Below are 20,022 nucleotides of genomic sequence, written 5' to 3' on the forward strand. Positions count from 1 at the left end.
CTATTTAATACTTAGAAAGATAGAAAAACATTAATTTACTCAAGGCACGTGGTTCAAGGAACTAAGTATGACCAATGTTTTGTTTAACACTTAGAAACTTTCTCTTCAAGTAATTAGGAGTTGAGCCACAGCTGCAATAATACAGAAATAAACCAGTAACAAATGAAAAGAACATCATATTATTAATAGTAATAACGGCGTAAATTATTTACATTCTAAGGATGTGGAACCACATTCTTGTCCAAATCTTCCAAGTAATAAGCCCCAATCCCTACCATTGACGTTGGCTGGTATGTGCCTTCCCAATTGGGGCCTAACTTCCCCTAGGATGGGTTCCTCGCAATTCCCAACCCTTTCTTAGGACTAAGTCTCTTGGGGCCAGTGGCCTTAGTTTTACTCCCTTATCATATCCTTGATTGAGCCTTTGCTAGTAATGCGCCATCTTCACCATAGCTACCTCTCTCCTTTCCTCAAACAGTTCCAAGCTAGTGGATAGTACGCCATTATACCTCTCAACACTAAACTGATCAGTTCTCAAGGTTAGGAATCCTGATTCAATAGGAATCACTGCTTTAGCCCTATAGGTCATTGAGAAAGGAGATTCTCTAGTTGATAGTTGGGGTGTAGTACGATAAGTCTATAACACGTAGAGCATTTCATCTACCCATCTTCCTTTGGCATCATCTAACATTTTCTTTAGCCCAGATACTATGACCTTATTTGTAGCCTCGATTTGCCGATTCTCTTGTGGATAAGCAATAATAGAATATCTATTTCTGATTCCAAACTCACTGTAATACTTTCGAAAGGTCTTACTATCAAACTGAAGCCCGTTGTTCAGGATCAATGCATGGGGAACCCCAAACCTGGTGATAATATTTTTCTAAATAAACCTCTTAGCATCCACATCCTTGATGTTGGCAAGAGGTTCAGCCTCCACCCATTTAGTAAAATAATCTGTCCTGACGAGGAGCCATTTTCGGTTTCCTTTGGCACGAGGGAATGTCCCCACAATGTCCAAGCCCCACTGAGCAAACGGCTACGGACTGGAAATTGGGTTTAAGGCCCCTCCAAGCTGATAAATATTTGGGGTATACCTCTGGCACTGATCACATTTCTTTACATAATCTTGAGAAGTTTTCTATATGCTCGGCCACTAGTATCCTTGAGTAAAGGCTCTATGGGCCAACGATCTCCCACCAGTATGACTTTCACAAATTCCCTCATGCAGTTCCTCTAATAAGGGTTCCATTGCCTTGGGATGCACACATACTAGATACGATCCTGAATAGGACCGTTTGTATAACTTCCATTTCTCGGACAATCAATAACGTGGAGCCTTCCTACGTATTTTCTCTGCGTCGCCCCTATCCTTGGGTAACAGTCCCCATTTCAAGAAAGTAACTAAGGGGTCCATCCAACTTGGCCTGACCTGAATACTGTGCACACCCACTAAGGGATTCTTCACTAGATTAGAATTAGCCATGTCTTCAACAATAACGACTCGGGGCAAACTTGACCCTAGGGACGTTACCAACATGGCCAAAGAATCTGCATGAGAGTTTTGTCCTCTCGGGATTTGCTTTAGCATAAAACTCTTGAAATGAACCTGAGCTTGTCTAACTTTAGCAAGATATCCCTGCATTTGTTCGTCCTAAGCTTCAAACTCCCCATTGACTTGGCCCATCATAAGCCACAAATTTGAATATAACTCTACAATTTCTCCTCTTAATTGATCAACCATTGCCATTCCAGCCAACAGAACTTCATACTTAGCTTTGTTGTTTGTAACTAGAAAACGCAATTGCAGTGATTTTTTCATTACCAGCTTCTCGGGGGTTACCAACACAATTCCTACTCCTGCGCCTTTTCGGTTAGCTGCTTCGTCAGTGTACGCTTCCCAGGTGGGAACAACAAAGGCCGAGGTTGTAATAGCATCAAATGTTCATTTTCCCTCACTTGCTACACTCTCAGTAAACTCTGCCACAAAATTTGCCAAGACTTGTCCTTTTATGGCAGTACAAGGTATATATCTGACATCATAGGCACCCAAAATGGTTCCCCATTTTGCAATTCTGCCTATGTAGTCCGATTTTCATAAGAGTGCTTACAAGGGAAGCTGCGTGAGCACCACCACAGTATGCGCCTGAAAATAATGTGGAAGCTTCCTTGTCGCATGTACAATGGCCAACATTGCCTTCTCCATGGGTAAATAGCATGTCTCAACTTCCTGCAAGGACTTGCTAACATAGTATACCGGTCTTTGTACCCCACTCTCGTTCTTAACCCGAACTAGACTAACGACATAATTCGTGATTGCCAAGTACGCATAGAGTACTTCCTCTTTCTCGAGTCTAGAAGACTAGGGGCACGACAAATATTGCTTAAGCTCCTCAAAGGCCAACACGCACTTTTCGGTCCATTGAAAGTCCTTCCATTTGTGGAGGAGCTAGAAAAATGGACGACACCTATCTGCTGACCGAGAGATAAACCTATTGAGAGCTGTTGCCATTCCGGTTAACTTTTGTACCTCCTTAGGGTTCCAAGGAGGATGCAAGCTATTAATGGCCTTAATTTGATCGAAATTGACTTCAATTCCTCGGCGTGTTATCATGTAGCCTAGAAATTTTTCCGAACTGACCCCAAAAGAACATTTAGATGCATTTAAGCACAGCCCATGTTCCTTTAACACCGAGAACCTCCCCCAAATTTGTTAAGTGCTCTATAACTTGTTTGCTCTTTATCACCATATTACGCCTCCCCGTTCCTCCCCATTTATGACTCAAACATCCATGTCACCATTCTTTGATATGTGGATCTTGCATTCTTGAGGCCAAAAGGCATCACACTTTAATGGTAATTTCCAGTGGGAGCGCGAAAGACAGTTTTTTCCTGATCAGATAATGCTAAAGGTATCTGATGATACCATTGGAAGGCATCCAAGAAACTCATCCGAGGATGCCCAACTGTGGCATCCATCAGTTGATCATTCCGAGGAATGGGAAAGGGGTCCTTCGGACAAACTTTATTCAAATTCGTGAAGTCTACACACACACACACACATCACTTCTCGTTCTTCTTCTTCACCACCACGGTATTAGCCAACCATTCGGGGTAAAAGATTTCTTTAATCGCCCTTGCTTGCTTAAGTTTGTTCACTTCTACCCTTACTACCTCAGCATGCTCTTTTCATGAAGGCCGAGGAGGTTACTTTCATGGGATTGCCTTTGAACTCACGTTCAACCGGTGACATATAAACTCAGGATCTATCCCTGATACGTCATAAGCACTCTAAGCAAACACTTCAATATTATCTTCCAAAAATTTCACCAACACTGCCTTTTCTAAGGACGACAATTGAGACCCCACCTGAAAGTATTTTTCTTCATCCCATCCAATCACAACCCTTTCAAGTTCCTTAGACAGCACTTTATGTGACTCGATCCTAAGTCCCACTTCAGGACCTTCTAGTTGCTATGGGATTCGCTCCTCTTCCACCACAATAGGATCCATTGGTCTGGCCAAAATAGCCGTGTAAGTGGAATAGGCCTCAATGATAATGAAACTGACCTGCACCTCCTCGTCTCCAGCCTGCACAGGTAACCTTATCATCCCACGAGGGACTACCATCCTCCCATCAAAGCCCACCAACGGCGAGTCATATTTTTCTAAGTCCTAGGGCCTTAGATTTAACCCGTTATACAAATCAAGCTACATGATCTCCGCTCCATTTCCCTGGTCTAGCAGTACCCTTTTTACATCATAACCACCGATCCTTATGGTAACTGCTAAGGCATCATCGTGCGGTTGGAATGTTTTCTCCTTATCCTCTTCTAAAAAAACACAAAGTAGGGGTGGCCACTACCTTGGCCTTTTTGAGAGCCTCGCTCCTATCATCTAAATCGGGGCCCACAACCATAGACATAACCCCCGAATAGGTCACGGCATCGCCCTAGGCCTAGTGAAAATCACATTAATTGTGCCCAAAGCTGGCCTAGAAGCTACACCCCTCTGATACCTTGCCCCCGAATGACCGATCTAACCTGTTGGTTGGTGCAAGAACTGACTTAGCTTCCCTGCCTTCACTAGTAGACCTAAGTAATCTCACAAAGTCCTGCAATCCTCTGTTGTGTTCCCTTTTTTTGGCTTTGGTTCATCCTGAACAGATCCCCACCCATCTTATTGGGCTACCTGAAGTATGGTTCATTTTTTATTTATTTATTTTTTTTTATCTTTTCCAGTATCTGATAAACTGACTCTTTAAATAATGAGTTAACCACCTAAGGCCCTGTTGATGATGTCTGATTGGGGAAGTCCCTTCTAGGACAGTTATTATGATATCCTGATCCTAGAGGATCCTTTTTCTCTAGGACACCTTAGTTTTACCCTTTCCCTGGGTCTAATCTTTCTCAACTCATTTATATTTATCAATGCGATCTATAAGCTGGCGCATACTGAGGGCAACCTTTATGGTCAGTGACTTTCTCAACTCATGCTCTGTCGGGAGCTTTACCTTGAAAGTTCTCACTGCCACGTCCTCAAAATCTCCATCTATTACATTGTACATTTCCCAATATCAATCTGAATAAGTCTTGAGAGTCTCACCTTCCCTCATTGCCATGGAAAAAAGAGAGTCTAAGGGCTTGGGAACTCTACTGCATGTTATAAATCTAGTCCCAAATGCCCTTGTCAACTCTTCGAAAGACCTTATTGTCCTTCTTCTGAAGCGTCAAACCACCACATAGCCACAGGCCCAAGGCTGGAAGGGAAAACCTTGCACATGAGGGCTTTATTGCTAGAATGAATTGCCATCTTCTGATTGAAGTAGCTTACATGCTCCATAAGGTCAGACCTTCCATTGTAAATGGTAAAAGTTGGCTACGAAAATCGGTGGGGAAGCTTAGCCTTGTTGATCCCCCTAACAAGGGTGATTTAGAGATTTGCTGAAGTGCTTTGCTCATTGCGTCATTCCCTATGCTATGGTGGGATGACCCTTGCTCGCACTTGTACTTGCCTTTTTTCGGTTTATCCTGATGTGAAGATGCTGAGAAGGATTCACTGGGTGGGGTTCTAGGCCTTGGGCAGTATGAGCAATCTCTACTCCATTTCGATCCATCACTTGATGAGGGTGATGGATTCCTCCTACTAGGCTCCCTGTGTCACAGTTTTTTGTGCAGGTGATCAATCTCACGTTGCAACTTTCGTGTCTCTTGATCGAGTGAAACTTGGCTCCCTGACCTTGAATAACTCCTTTCAGTGCGCTCTGTATGGTAAAATTCTACCATAACACTTGGTGTATGGTGTCTGTCTCTCCTTTGTTCCAGATTAACAAACAAATTCTCCCTCTGTGAAACAACAGATTCTTCCCTATTCTGCTCCGGGTTGGCCATGACTTATCATAACAAAGCCAAAACAAAACTTCAAACTTCCCACAGACGGCGCCAATTGTAAGAGCATGAAATTTGGGTTGCCTAAGCTCACTTAGAATAGTGAGATTGATGTTCCCAAGCTCGGTCCAAATTAATAGATATTTGTAAAGAGAGTGTGATGAACAAGTTTGGGCTTTGCCTGAGGACACAGATAGAGAAGGAGGAACCAGAAGTTTGAAATTTAAATGGATAGATGAACCTTTACAAGCTTGCTCGAGGGCAATGTTCTTGGTTGTTACATACACTTCACTCTCTTTCTCTTAGTTACTGTTCCAACTCTGTTCTTTTCTTGATTCTTTTTCGATCCCCTTTACCTGAGAATCCCTTTCCTTTATATACTTCATGGCCTTTTGCATCCTAGCCCTTCATCTTCAATCCTCCTAAATCCCCTTAGGACACTTGTCTCATTAGACTTTTGGTGAAGGTGGTGGAAGAAACTACTGAGCTGTGGATCTACAGTTTAGGTCAGTTCCTCATTGATGTAGCTGATAAAGTTGTTGCCAATCATTTAATGCGGAGGAGCAGGCGAGACCTTACAAAAAACCTCCCATAAATATCTTGTTTATCCCCTAAGGCATTCACTTTCACCTCTTATATCCCCCAAGGACGCTTTGTTACTTCTCACTATCTCCTCAGACCAACTCATTCCTTGGGCTATGTGAAGGCTACAACGGTACTTCCAATCTTCGTTTCTCGAGCTCCACATAAACTAAAAAGATTGAAAAGGTAACAAATTCTCATTAAAAAAAAAGTAATAAATTAATCCATATGCAATTAAATGGTATTACATTGTGTTTGAAATTTAATATATGGATTGAGAGTTTAATTTGTTATTGATAACTCAAAATTTGATTAGTTACTTTTGAAACTATAAAAAGGTTTAATTTTTTACTTTAAAAAAAAATTTAGGTATAATTTTTAAGGTCCCCAACTAACTTTAGGGATTAAAATGTACTCCAATTCTCAGAAAAAAAAAAAAAAAAACTTGAAGGTTTTGTATGCAAACGGTGTCGTTTCACCTTGTAGTAGTAAACTAAAAGCTCCAGACTTGTGCAGTGTGATAAACACAGGCAAAACCCAGTTGAGACTTAGAGAGAGAGAGAGAGAGAGAGAGAGATGGGTCCTGGAGCGTTCTGGGGGACGAGAGTGATGGAGATAGTGAAGAAGCACGACTCGGGAGGTCTTGTCTGGAAGCGAATCAAGCTCACCACCACTCGTAAAGCCAATGCCAAGAAGCGCCTCCTCCGAGTTTGGCAGGTCCCTCTCTCTCTCTCTCTCTCTCTCTCTCTCCTCCATTTTATTAGGGTTTATTTATTATATCACAGATTATAACTTTCACAAATGGGTATAGATTGTGATTCTGAATTTGAAAATATAGACCACTTACTTTGATTTCGACTGTATGTACATCGATATGATATTGTCGAAAACAAAATGATGAATTAGTTTTCGAAAGCGTAAGATTAAATAGGGGATCGCTATTAATCACAAGAAATAATTTATTTTTAGTTGAATAATTTAAGATTATCGGTTGTTGATTTTATTGGACAATGTAACTACTTCATAAACTAGTTATTGTTACTGTTACCGAAAATTTGTTTTGCTTTCTATGTGTTCATTCATCCTTAATTTTTGTTCCTTCTATCATTTGAAATGACTTCTGACCAACCCATGAAAAAAAAAAAAAAGTCTCTAAGTTGATAGATACATTCCAGATGTCACTTTGCTTGAAAGTGGTAAATGAGGTGGGTGCTTGTGTTAAGAATTTCAATGATGTGGAGCTGTTGTGGAGAACTTAGGTTATTTATAAACATAATCAGCGGATTAGTAGCAAAAGGCCATGTGTGTCTGTGTGCGCGCGCACATGTATATATAAGGGTTCAAATTGGAAATGGTGTAATTTTTCTAATTTTCCACCTTATTTAAACCGTCAATTTTCTCTAAATCCAACATTGAGGAGAAAACCTTATTTAAACTGCCAATTGGATATGGTCTTGATAGTAGATTTCGAAAGCATAAGATTAAATGTGGATGACCAGCTGATTTCTTGTCCGGTTGCTCATTCTCTGTGGATGTATATGCTTCGGCTGTTTGGGATTGATTGGGTCATGCCTGGCTCCGTTGCAGACTTATTTTTTTGTTGGTATCATGGGCTTGAGAAACATAATTCTGATATTTGGACTCTGGTTCCGGGCTGTTTAATGTGGAATATTTGGACTGAACGGAATCGGCATTCTTTTGAGGATACGGGGAAATCATTGGATTAGTTGTTAGATTTAAACAAACGGACCCTCTTTGATTGGTCTCGGTGTTGGGGCCTCTTGGATTGTTCTACTCTTATAGATTTTCTTTTGTCTCTTTAGAATAGTTTAGTGTTTGTGTGCTTCTTTTTACCTCTTTTTTCTATTTGCTCACTATTGTGAACCTTGTGTATTTTCATGCTATTCCTTTTTCAATAAAACTTTTTCTTACCCATCAAAAAAAAAAATCTACGACCATGTAAACTGGAAGTTTTTTATTTGATTGTTGGTCTGATGTGGGGTAGTAGCTCTTCTGGTCAGCTTATGGTATTTCATCTTTTGTTTACTGACGTGTGATAACAACCCTGAGTCCCTGAGCAACTGTGCAATTTAAAATGTGTGCTATTATGTTTTGAGGAAGTTTACAAGTTAAAAATAAATTTAGGAAAATCTGAATTGGTGCCAGTTGGTACAGTACCAAAGGTGGAAGCTTTGGCTCAAATACTTGGATGCAAAATGTCCAAGGTACCATTGAAATATTTGGGGTTGCCTCTGGGTTCTTGATTAAAATCTAGGGAGTTTTGGAACCCAATATTGGAGAATATGAAGGAAAATCACCTGGGTAGGCTCACTTTAATAAAGAGCACACTTTCTAGACTGCCTAGATTTTTTTTTTTTTTTGCTCTATCATGTTCCAACTTCTGTTGCTAAATGGATTGAGAAGTTGCAAAGAGATTTCCTATGGGGTGGTTTAAGAGATGATTTTAAATTCAACCTTGTTAATTGGAAGAGGATTTGTGAAGGTTTGTCACAGAGAAAGATGCTCTTTGGAGGCAAGTGGTGGACAAGAAGTATGGAACTAGGTGGGGTGGATAGTGCTCAATGGCAATCAGAAGCCCTTATGGATTTTATTTATGGAAGCATATCAAAAGGGGTTGGGGTAAGTTTTCTAAATTCATTTCCATTGAGGCTGGTCATGGTCTCAATATTTGCTTTTCGCCTGTGGGGATGGAGGTCTGAAAGAGACCTTCCCAGTTATATATATATATATATATATATATATATATATATATATATATATATATTTTTTTTGACTTATCAAAAAAAAAAAAAAAAAAATTTTTTTTGATAGGTAAAAAAAGAAAAAAGAAAAAAAAAAAAAGAGAGGCTACTGTAGCAGATTATATGTGTTGGAAAGCTGGTCATCTTTATTGGAATTTCACTTTTAATAGGGATATCTAGGACAGGGAACTTACCACTTGACAGATTTCCTCTATTGTATCTACTCTACAAAGGTCAAATAGAGATGCTAGAGATAATATTCACGGGCGACCAACAAAGAGCAGTTTATTTGAGGTAAAATCTTATTGTTGAGAGCTTAATGCAGGAAGTGTGCAGTCGTTCCCTTGGAAAGGTATTTGGAGGGTCAAAGTTCCTGCTAAAGTAGCTTTACCTTGAAACCAGCCTCGAGGAAAATTTTGACATTAGACAATTACATTGAAGAAATATTATTGTTGTGGAATAGTGTTGCGTGTGTAAAAAGAATGGGGAATCAGTGGATCATTTGCTTCTACATTGTGTTGTGGCCATGGTGTTATGCATATTTGGGTTCTAGAAGGGTAGTTGATAACATTGGCTTGTTGGAAGGGGCGCTTTGCTAAACATCAGAATGGTGATATTTGGGCTGCGACTCCTTTGTACATAATGTGGATTATCTGGAAAGAATAGAATAGGGGGATGTTTGAAGGAGTTGAGTGTACTACTTTAGAGCTTTAGGTGATTATATTTTAAAAATAAATTGTTTCAGCTTTAGGTGATTTTATTTTAAAAATAAATTATTATGTACTTTGTATGATTGGATGACTGCGCTAAGTGGCCAATCTTTCTCTTCTTTACTTGATTTTATAGATTGTTGCTCTTTTAGTTGACCTTTTGCCATTAAGTACACATCCTGTGTACTTGTCTGTATTCTTGGTTTTCAATAAAATTCTTACCTATAAAAAAAATCTGAAATTTCTATATCTTCTCTCTTTCAAATTCACGGCCCGAGTGTGTATTGGTCCTGTAGTATGTATGTGTATGACTTGTGGTTATAATTATAAGTCAAAGAATTTTTACCAATCACAGATTTGTCCCCCCACCCCCCTCAAAAAGTCTAATGCCACAAAAATTGGCACAACTCGATTACGTGGTGAGTTGTGAGTGGTGGAGAAAAAACAGTGGGTCCACAACTCGCTACCAGAATGGGGGAGGCGAGAACATCTTGATCGAAAGCTCTATTGTTCTGAATAGTGGGCAAGTTGTGGCAAAAGTTGTGCTACTTGTTGTGGCACTGGACTTTTTGCCCTCCTCCTTCCATAGTATGGAGTCAATGACAAAAAAAAGTATCAAAATATTGAGCACACTATATTCTTTCCTTCATCTCTGTCCTTTCCAACCAAACAGTTATTTCCTGTCACTTTTCATATTTCTTCTTTTGTATTTCTCAAATTCCTACCAAACCATACTGACAAGAAGTTGACACCATCAGCCCAAGGAAGTCCAAGCTGAGATGAACATTTTTAAGAAAATGAAACTCCCTAACAAAGTATGGCATAAGAAATTATTTGAAAAGAAGAAAAAGAAAGCTCTTCAACCCCTATTTATTGGATGTCTCTATTGGAATATAAAGGACATGTAATCCAATGGTGGAATTTTCAAAATATTAATCCAATAAAAATTTATTTTGGTGTCAACGTGTATTTCAGTTGCAAATTGAGTTTCTCCTAGATCAAGGCAGCCAATTCAATCGAAAATGCACCTATATTCTTTCATACTTACTTTCATAGCTCCATCAGTTGCTTGTTTAAGTTGATTTTTCTTCCATTTATATGCACGTGATGCTGGGTGGCGCCTATGAATATTTCCTTAAAAGCAGAAAAGAAAAAGAAAGATAGGTTTACATAATGCTTCGTTCCATGTGCCACTGTATTTATAGCCTCAATGTGCATATTTCCTTTGCACTCCTGATTGTGTTTTGGGATTAAGCATCTTGTTTTATGGATTTTGAGATTATTTTCAATTTGTCAATGACTGAAATCATAGATATGCTTCCCCCCCTTTTGCAGAATGAGGCTGTCCTAAGGGCATGTTCTGAGCCACCTCCTTCAAAAAATTCTGGGGGTAGTACCGATGTAGCTGGTGATAAAGACAGCAGCGGTAGCTAAAGTCAGGGAATGAAATGAGTAAGAACAATAGGCAAGCCTGAGAGGAGTACTTTGGTGATTCATGGCTTTGTAGTGCCATTTTTGATTCATTTGAAGTTTACCATTTAGACTTCACCTGGATATTATAACTGACCACCATTTTGATCTTTCTTTATATAGGTTCATTAGTGTTGTGTGTATCTTGAAGAAGAAATTGTTTGGAAGCTTTTTAGTTGGTTAAAATGCAAAGTCTTATATGATCTTGGGTTTGGCAACTTTTTGATGAACTTCAGTTATTAGTCAATAAGAATATCTGAAGCTCGCTTGCTAATGACGTGCATCACAGTTTGAGCATGTAACTGAGAAATGGGAATAGTGGCCTTTCTTAATACAGGTTTATTATAACTGACCACCATTTTTATGATATAGGTTTGCTAGTGTTATGTGTATCTTGAGGATGGAATTGTTTGGTAGCTTTTTAGTTGTTAAAATAAAATGCAACCAGAGTCTTATATGATCCTGGGCTTGGAAACTTGATGAACTTCAGTTAGTCAATAAGAATATTTTTGAAGGACACTTGCTAGTGATGTGCGTCACAGTTTGTGCTTACCAGTTTTATGGTTGTTTAGCTGCATACTCTATATCTTTGTGTCGATGACATCATGAGCACATAACTGAGAATAGTTGCTTTTCTTAACATAGTTTATTATAACTGACCACCAGTTTGATCTTTCTATAGGTTTATTAGTGTTGTGTGTTTCTTGATGAAGGAATTGTTTGGAAGTTTTTTAGTTTTAGGATAAAATGCAGCTATAGTCTTATATGATGCTGGGCTTGGCAACTCTTGATGAACTTAAGTTAGTGAATAAGAATATCTGAAGCTCGCCTGCTAATGATGTGCAGCACGGTTTGAGGTCTGCCAGTTTTATGATTGTCTAGCTGCATACCCTATTATCTTTGTGTCAATGACATCATGAACAGATAACTGAGATTAATTGCCTTTCTTATCTTAAACTACAACTGAATCACATATTTGTCTCTGGGACCTAGTTTTAGGTTGTTTTGGAAGACCATATAACTGAAAGTTTTACTTTTTAATTGCAACAGCTGCAAATTTTCTAGTGGAGTAAGCATTTTTCCTTGATGTCAATTGCAAAGTAACTTTGCTTCTGTATGATTGTTTTGAATCAGAGTTTTCGTGCCTCATACAAAGTTTAGTTGCTTCATAGATATATATTTGGTGGCATTTTCTTATCAAGGAAAATGCTCTCCTAAGTTGAAGGCTAAGATGAAATCTTATGCTTTTTTCATGGGGAATCCCAATCAGCATAGGTAGGACAAAACTGAATCTTGAGGTTCGTTGATGTCATAAGTCCATTTTGGTGTTGATGAAAAATGCGGTTAGATAGATCATAGATATGTGGACACGGAAACCACCGAAAGAAAGGTTGAAAACTCCCACCTAGTCCCCTTCTATACGTTGAAGACTGATCTTGACATTCATAAAAATCTGAATAAATGTTCTTAATTTTCAACTCTGTGTCACTATAGCTCATAGGGTTTCTTGAAAATTTTCTGGTTATTCTTAAGCAAGTTTGCACTTTTACACGCAACCCCTTCTACCACATGCTTATTCTAGAAAACTTGTTCATGGGTTCTTCCAATGTAAACTTTTTGTCATTTTACACGAGATGTGAATCAGCAGCTTGAATATTGAATACTGAAGACTTTCGACAACTCCACATGGTTGTGTAGTTAGGGAGCCTTTTCATGCATATGTAGCTACTTCATCAGAAAGTAACTGTTGTTGTAAACACCGCATATAGAAAGAAACAAAACCTTGCAATAATGCAGTTTATTGCTGTACCATGCACCCATCTATCAATGAGCTCAGCATTCTGACCCTTCAATGCTTGGGAGTTGGGACACCTCTTCTGAGACAGCAGCCCAAACATCATTAATCCATTCATTTATGAGTAAAAGCTATTTACGCAATAATTTTACAACAAAGCTAGGTTGTAAAGTCGTTATTGTTATTGATTGTGAGTCTATGATTGACCTCATTTTTCCATTGACCAGTAATATTTTACCACTTAGGATTGGACTATTCAGACAATTTATATCTTTCTGTCAAGTTGGTTTAGGTAAGTTTTTATGAAATGGGTGATGTGTTTGGGCAATTTTGCCCTGCTGCAGGGAAACCCACAAATTTATTGTTATAATTTCGTACAAGTTCTTGATAGAGTCCATAATCATAATTTGTGAGGTTCTTATTAGGCTTTGGATACCTTTTAGGTTGTGTGAATTGGTTGACTAAGATTGACAAGCACGTCCGATGGTTGTTGTAGAGATGGGGGAGTCTTAAAAGCCTTCAATTGCAAACAGGGCCCGCCACATTTATATTATCATCAGGTAGATTCAATATATGTATATTTGATCAGACCATATCACTGGAATGTGGTTAAAAAAATGGAGATGTCCTTGTTGCAGAGATACTAAGCAACCTTTTTAAAACTAAAATTTGTCCAAACAAACTGCATTTAAAAGTGGTTGGTTTCGGAACCAGTCAACATAATTGATAATTCATTCCCTGTCTATAAGGCAAAGGTGTCATGAAATTGTCAAAATTGCCCATTGCATATGATGCCCCACACATTGTCCTTTCATTTCATATAAGTATTTGTAACCCTGGTGGGGTTTCTTTGTGTGATTGACCTAATCAGGTGAGCCTACTAAAGTTTGAGCTGTGAGTATGTGGTCTACCATGACGGGCTGCCCACGTGATTGACAATATGTAGCCCAAGTCAGCAATCCACAACCCAATTCTCACTCTCTCTCTCTCTCTCTCTCTCAACTTGTTTCTGTCATGAAAATGAAATTATATATATAAAAGGTGACGTGAAGAACTCCAACAGCCTTAGGTGATTCTGAACCCCTGTCACAAGAAACTCTGGTCGGCTATTTTTTTTGATTATCTTATGTAAATTTAATTTTTCCTTCCTGTTATGGCATAATAAGCTCAATAATACAAAATTAAACTGAACTTCAATCCGAGCCATACACTTTGTCACAACTAGCCGTGCATGTTTCAAGCACTAATTGGATTAATTTTTCCAAGTATCAAAAGTGGTATTTATATGTAATTGATGGAATCTAATCATACGGTGATAAATGTGCAAGTTGTGTATGTCTATAAAAGAATTGAGGATTGTGGCACGCTGTCCTTCCTGTCCACTTGGCACTCACATATAGGATTTGTGGCCTGTCATTTAACTTATCTGGAACTAGCATATATGAATATGATATCATCCTTGTAGTTGTTTGAGTGCGGGGACAACCTAACTTATAGGTTTTGTTATACCATATTTTATATATATTACTTGAGTTAACAGATCCTTAAAAAAAATGGTAATACATAATAAGTATCTGATGATGATTATCATCATTTTGATAAGTTGTGTTTTATGCTTAAATTATATTATTGATGATTGGGTGAGTCAACTACAGCCATGTCGTGGCCCATGCATGTATGCCACGTTCACGACAATATGAACTGAATTTATTTTTTATATTCTTAAAGTATTGTATTAGATGTATTATACATTAATGTAGTGGTGAGAATTTTACACTTTATTCAGGTCAAAGTTGCAGTCTAGTTGGAAGATAGAGAATCTCTCTGCAGATATTGGCTATATATTGTCTAACAAATTCAATAAGGAATATCATTGGAGAAATGCCTCTACTTTTTTCCAATACCAAGAATATTAAAAACCATCTACTATGTATGATCTATATACGATCCTATATACTTCTCTCTACTTACTAGAGCAACACTCTAACCCTTTAATTTAGTAGAGTGATCTTATTACAGGGTTATTATAAAACAACCAACCTTAATTTTCATTTTTTGGGTTCATTTATGAGTTTTTAATAAATTAGTTAAGGTCAACTACGTATATTCTTTTCTTTCATTTTATTATATCTGAAATTATATTCTTTGTTATTCACTTAAGGGAGAGGATTTGCAACAATCTTGTATGTAGCAATTGTTGCATATCGGGTAAGGTGGTAGCCAAAGAAAAGTAATAACAAATCATAAGTTAGGTTAACCATGTGCATTTTACATGACACTTGAACACTTGTCACTTCTCTTTGGTTGCCACCTTATCCTACATGCAGACTGTATACAAGGTTGCAGCAAATCTTCTCCCTTCACTTAATTAATAATACATTTTTTACTGTTTTTACTTTCCATTAATGTTATTTTGAACTTTTCTCTGACTTGTTTTATTCTCACAACTTGAATCAACTCACTTTATCTTATTGTGCATTAATCGCTCGCTTTTGAACATTGTCAAATAAACTATAAATTGAAATGTTGTTACAAATGAGAAATAATAATTCAATCATTAATTTATTCTTTTATTAAAGTGACATCCATAAGTTTGTAACTTCTTACTAAGAGGGCGTTTGGATTCACGTCCAGCCCACGTCCACGTTTTGGAGACTTTTTTTTTTTTTTTTTTTTAAGCAGCCGCATATATTGACTTTTAGCTATGAACAGTACACAAAATTACTGTTTATGGGTCCCACAAATTTCACTTTTCATCAACTTTTTCATTAAAAATGGGTCCTACAATACTATTCACACATTTAAAAATTATTTTGCTACAATATTTTCAATTTTCAATTTTCAGTTTCAGCAAAATAAGTTCTATCTAAACAGACCCTAAGTAATGTTAGCATTGGCTCAACAAATTTATTATAGATTAATTTAATTCAAACTTACAGGAAGGTGCAAGAAATCATGTACTTTTAGGAACCGAATGCCATTGGATCAGTTTTCAAAGCTAGGGACCCCCAGTTCATTTTCAAAAGCTGCCGTCTCTGCGCAAGAATCCATTAATTTCTACTCTCTACTTTCACCTACTGGTCTCGTAGGTTCAAATTTTAGTTAACCCTGTTTCCCTACAGCAGCAATAGAGTGATATACCTACCCTTCACGTTGCTTGTACTGGTATAGTAGGAAGACAATTGAAACAAATGTTGTGGAAAATACTTTAAGGTTGTCTGCTTTCTTTGAAAAAGAATCAACCTTGCAATTTTCAATGATCTTGGTTGGAGTATTTAAGCATGTTAGGAATTTGTCCAGGATGTCTGTTTCTTTGAACAAGATTCCGCCATTTTTCCAATGATATGGATTTGAGTATTTATGAAGGCTACGATTTGGACTTTGGAGATGGGTTTGAAATTTTTTAGAGATTCATTCCATCCATTTGGACACAAGGTTAAGGAATTGGTTCTCTTATTAGTGTAATTTTTTACCTTTCCCTAAAGGGAGAATGGGAACCACGTGCGATGCTGATCTTGCAAAGATCATGTTCTTATTCTTGTGCTTCCCAAAAATTGGGTTTCCTTTTGATAAAGTTCATATCACATACACATACACATACACATACACATCCAAACATGCCTTCTCTTTCCCTCTTTCTTTTTCTTTTTCTTTTTCCCCTCTCTGACTCTCTTTAGTACTCCCTTAAAAATGATTTTAACTTTTGATAAAGAAATGCTTTTGCATGGTGGTGGGCTAAACGTTGCCAAATCATGATTTGTTTTTTTGAGATAACATGTTTCAAATGCAAAATACAGATTGATACACCATAATTTTGAAGATTTGAGATTTGATTACAAAGTCCCAAGACGTTAACATCCATTGCTCTCGATGTTTTCTAAAGACAATTTGATGCCGGTTAAGTGATGATCACATATAGGAGACATAGAAACTTACTGATATGAGATCAGATTTGCCCAATTTACTTACTGATACAAGGAACTAGTAAGAAGATTTATAAAGTAGTTATGGTTTTCTTCTAAAGTAGGGGAAACTATTGCAACTACTGCTTTCTTCGTGATCATCTGATTCATTAGAAGAGACCTCGGTGACTCCACTTGAACCTGAAGAAGAGGAAGCAGGGGCAACATTCAAATCAGTCCTCCCCTTTGTCATGAAGTCATAGAAAACAGGCTTAGTAGTCCTGAGTTTTCCAACAGTGTTTTCGTTCCCGGTTTGTACATTGTCATCCTCGCTTTTATTACTTCTTTTCTTCAAAAATATGCGGCAGAGAACCCAATTCTCCATTGGAACCACAGAGCTCTGCAGGACATGGAAATAAGATTGTTACATTTATTAACAATTTCGGCTTAATTGACATCACCAATGCTGGTGGTTTATATATATATATATATAGCATTATTCAAAGAGTTCTTTTTGAAATGGGTTTGTTGCAATTTGTATAAGATTGGTGTTATTGACACAATTACAAACCTTATGCCATTAATCATGCAAAGAAGAAATGTTAAGTAACTGAAATAAATAGAAGTGAAAAGTGAGAAAACTCACCTCGGTTGAGGTCTTCTTTTGTGGGGCATTGGAGGGTGAGGTTTCAGCAGTAACAAAGCGATACTCATGCATAATCCAATCAGTCCTAGAACCATGTGGGGGTTTTCCTCTATAAAAAACCAGAGTTTTCTTCATCCCCACAACTTGGTTGCCCCTTGAAGTTACAATTTGCTTGTCAATTCCGGTGGCTTTCCAGTAACCAGAACCTGTGGCTCTGTTGGATCGGTTCCCATTGGGATACTTGGCTTCCCTAGTGCTGAAGTAGTACCTCTCTTGCTCCAAATCACCTGAACCCACAAACCCCATGTATCAGAACTAGACTTCACTTCAAAATTTAGCCTTTTTTTCTTCTTCTTTTTTGGGTGCTAAAATTTAATCACTTTAGCTCTATGAGCTGTTTCATTTAGTACCATGGGAGCATACTATTCCTCAAAATGTTACAATAAATTTATTTTCTATCCCTATGGCATTGTAGTTTGGTTACATACTAAGATTCCAAGAACCCACCTCAATATGTTGTGTAATTGCACAAATATTTGAAATTTTTACATAGCTGTAGTTTTTTTGCAATTGTGAAAAAAGAAAAAGTTCCAAAGCTTTAATAATGAACTTGTATGTATATGTATGTTAATCTACCTGGCAAATCCCAAGGATCAAACTTGCAAACATCAACTTCAGGAATGATAGAGGCAGGTAAAGGGTACGAAAACACCTTGCGCTTCAAGTACTGAACAACAAGCTCTTCATCTGTTGGGTGGAATCGAAATCCAGGAGGCAATCTTAGCACACCATTCTTAACAAAGTTAAGTTTCTCCATCTCTTAAAACCAAAAAAAATAAAAAAGAACAAACACCCTAAACAAAAAAAAAAAAACTAAAACTCAGCTTTCAAAAACAAAACTTATTATATAGCCTTCAAAATAAACTTTAGCATATTTTATCTCTCAATTATTTTAACTCAACCCAACTCAGCTACAATTGAAGCAACTCAAGCTGACTTCTTATAGCTCATTAAAAGTGTGGGGGGTATGGGAATAATAACAAAGGTCATCAACAAGGACAAGAAGAAACAAGAAGAACAAGAAAGAAAAGGGTGAGAGAGAAATTATTAATGGGCACAAAGCCCCAAAGCCAAGAAGAAAAAGGCTAAGAGAGGAAGAGTGGTGTGTTTTAAGATGCAATAGGTTTGGTTTCTTTTATAGTAATGGGTGTTAAGAGAGGATGGAAAGACAGAGAGAGAAGAAAGAATAGAATACGACGACACGTTTGGCGTAAACAAGACTCAAACTACTTTCCTTTGACGGACGCTATTTTAAATTTTTAACAAACGTATAAGAGTTTCATTTGGGTCTTCACGAAAAGGTTAAAGTTTTTTATTTAAACGAAACCAAATGCATCTAAAATATAAGCCTAGTGGCATTCGACCTTTGTGGAATAACCGAAGCTGTTCAAGCTCTTTTGAAGCTTTTTTTTTTTTTTTTCTTCTCTCTTTTCTTTATACGATGGAAACTTGAGAAAGGAAATGAATTGTTATTAAAATTTCATACCAATAGAAAAGATAGAGATTGGTGATTATAAAATTCTTAGAATTTTGGTCTAGTCACCCTTCCTTCTCGATTAGTTTTAGTTTTAAAAGAGTCCGATTAACAAGTGGTAAAATGTATTGGTTAAAGTTGAGTTTTTTAGTGTAATTGAACAAGTGTTGAAATATATTGGCTAATAGTGAATTTTTTAATGTAATTGATTGAATATTTAATAGAGTCCAACAAATTTTAGCTAAGTATATATATTTTGTTTTATGAAATTTTGCTACTTCTCAATACAATATAACGAGTTAGATTTTTTCTTGACGAGTGCAGTTTGACACTTGTTAGCAAAAGCTCATTTAAAAACAAGTAGTATTTATTATAAATATTTTAATGCAAACACACTTTTACACACAAGTAAAAAAGCATCGTGTGCAACAATTTTTTGGCTTTAAAAATAGAATTTTGTTAACGGAAGTCTAAGGAAATTTGCTTAGGAAATATTTTTACAAATTTTGTATGGGAAAGAAACAAAAACAGCTGATTTTATGGAAATTTGTTAAATTTTTTATTTTATAAAAGTTATATCAAAACTTGATTAAAAGATTCCGGAAACCAGACACTTAAAAATAGAGGAGGAAGAGATTCATGGACAATGGTGGGGGGCAATTTGGTCTTGTAAAGGATGAGAGGTGTGATATGCAGAAAGTCATGGGGTGTAATGGTAATTTAGAAAGTACATGGAAGGGTCTCAATCTCCTAGAAGTGAAGTCAGCTTATGTCATGCTGACAGCTGGAGGTCACAAATGGCTTGAATGGGGATTGCAAAAGTACAAACGTAACCTCTAAAACACATTGATGGGTAAAGGTGGAAGAAGGAAGTACGGAACATAAATAAAAGCCTGCGGTTCTGTTGTGTATGAACTATGGACGTGGACAATGGACTAACCGTACCAAAAACCTTCTTTGCAAACTCCGAAGGTACAGAGGTACTATGTAGTCTATACTCTATGGTAGTAGTAGGACTGCTTACAATAACTACCCCAAAATATAAACCAATGTTTCTTCTTAAATACCACCCAGATACGTATTACTCTATTCCATCGGTATTTAAAGCAGGCAAATCGGATTTTGTCGTCTTCTTCTTTTTTTCTGTCTCAATGCAGAATATACCGTATCATATTCATATACATACTCCAAAAATATATATATAAAAAAAAATATTTTTTACAAAAATTCTTGT

At 37.3% G+C, this 20,022-nt stretch overlaps 2 protein-coding genes across 2 annotated transcripts; one reads left to right on the top strand and one right to left on the bottom strand.

The window, feature by feature from the left end:
• The first annotated feature begins 6,483 nt into the window (after positions 1–6,483).
• Positions 6,484–11,185, top strand: LOC142627135 (uncharacterized). The gene is made up of 2 exons (XM_075800937.1): positions 6,484–6,686; positions 10,777–11,185. The coding sequence occupies exons 1-2, from the start codon at positions 6,546–6,548 to the stop codon at positions 10,873–10,875; spliced, it is 240 nt and encodes a 79-aa protein (XP_075657052.1). The 5' UTR covers positions 6,484–6,545; the 3' UTR covers positions 10,876–11,185.
• Positions 11,186–16,448: 5,263 nt separating this feature from the next.
• On the bottom strand, positions 16,449–18,552 carry LOC142627719 (NAC domain-containing protein 83-like). The gene is made up of 3 exons (XM_075801584.1): positions 17,891–18,552; positions 17,255–17,541; positions 16,449–17,008 (listed from the first exon to the last, which is right to left on the bottom strand). Exons 1-3 carry the CDS (start codon positions 18,069–18,071, stop codon positions 16,712–16,714), a joined length of 765 nt encoding a protein of 254 aa, XP_075657699.1. The 5' UTR covers positions 18,072–18,552; the 3' UTR covers positions 16,449–16,711.
• Between the last annotated feature and the right edge of the window lie 1,470 nt (positions 18,553–20,022).

This window comes from Castanea sativa, chromosome 3 (genome assembly GCF_040712315.1).
Source record: "Castanea sativa cultivar Marrone di Chiusa Pesio chromosome 3, ASM4071231v1".
Classification (NCBI taxonomy): Eukaryota; Viridiplantae; Streptophyta; class Magnoliopsida; order Fagales; family Fagaceae; genus Castanea; species Castanea sativa.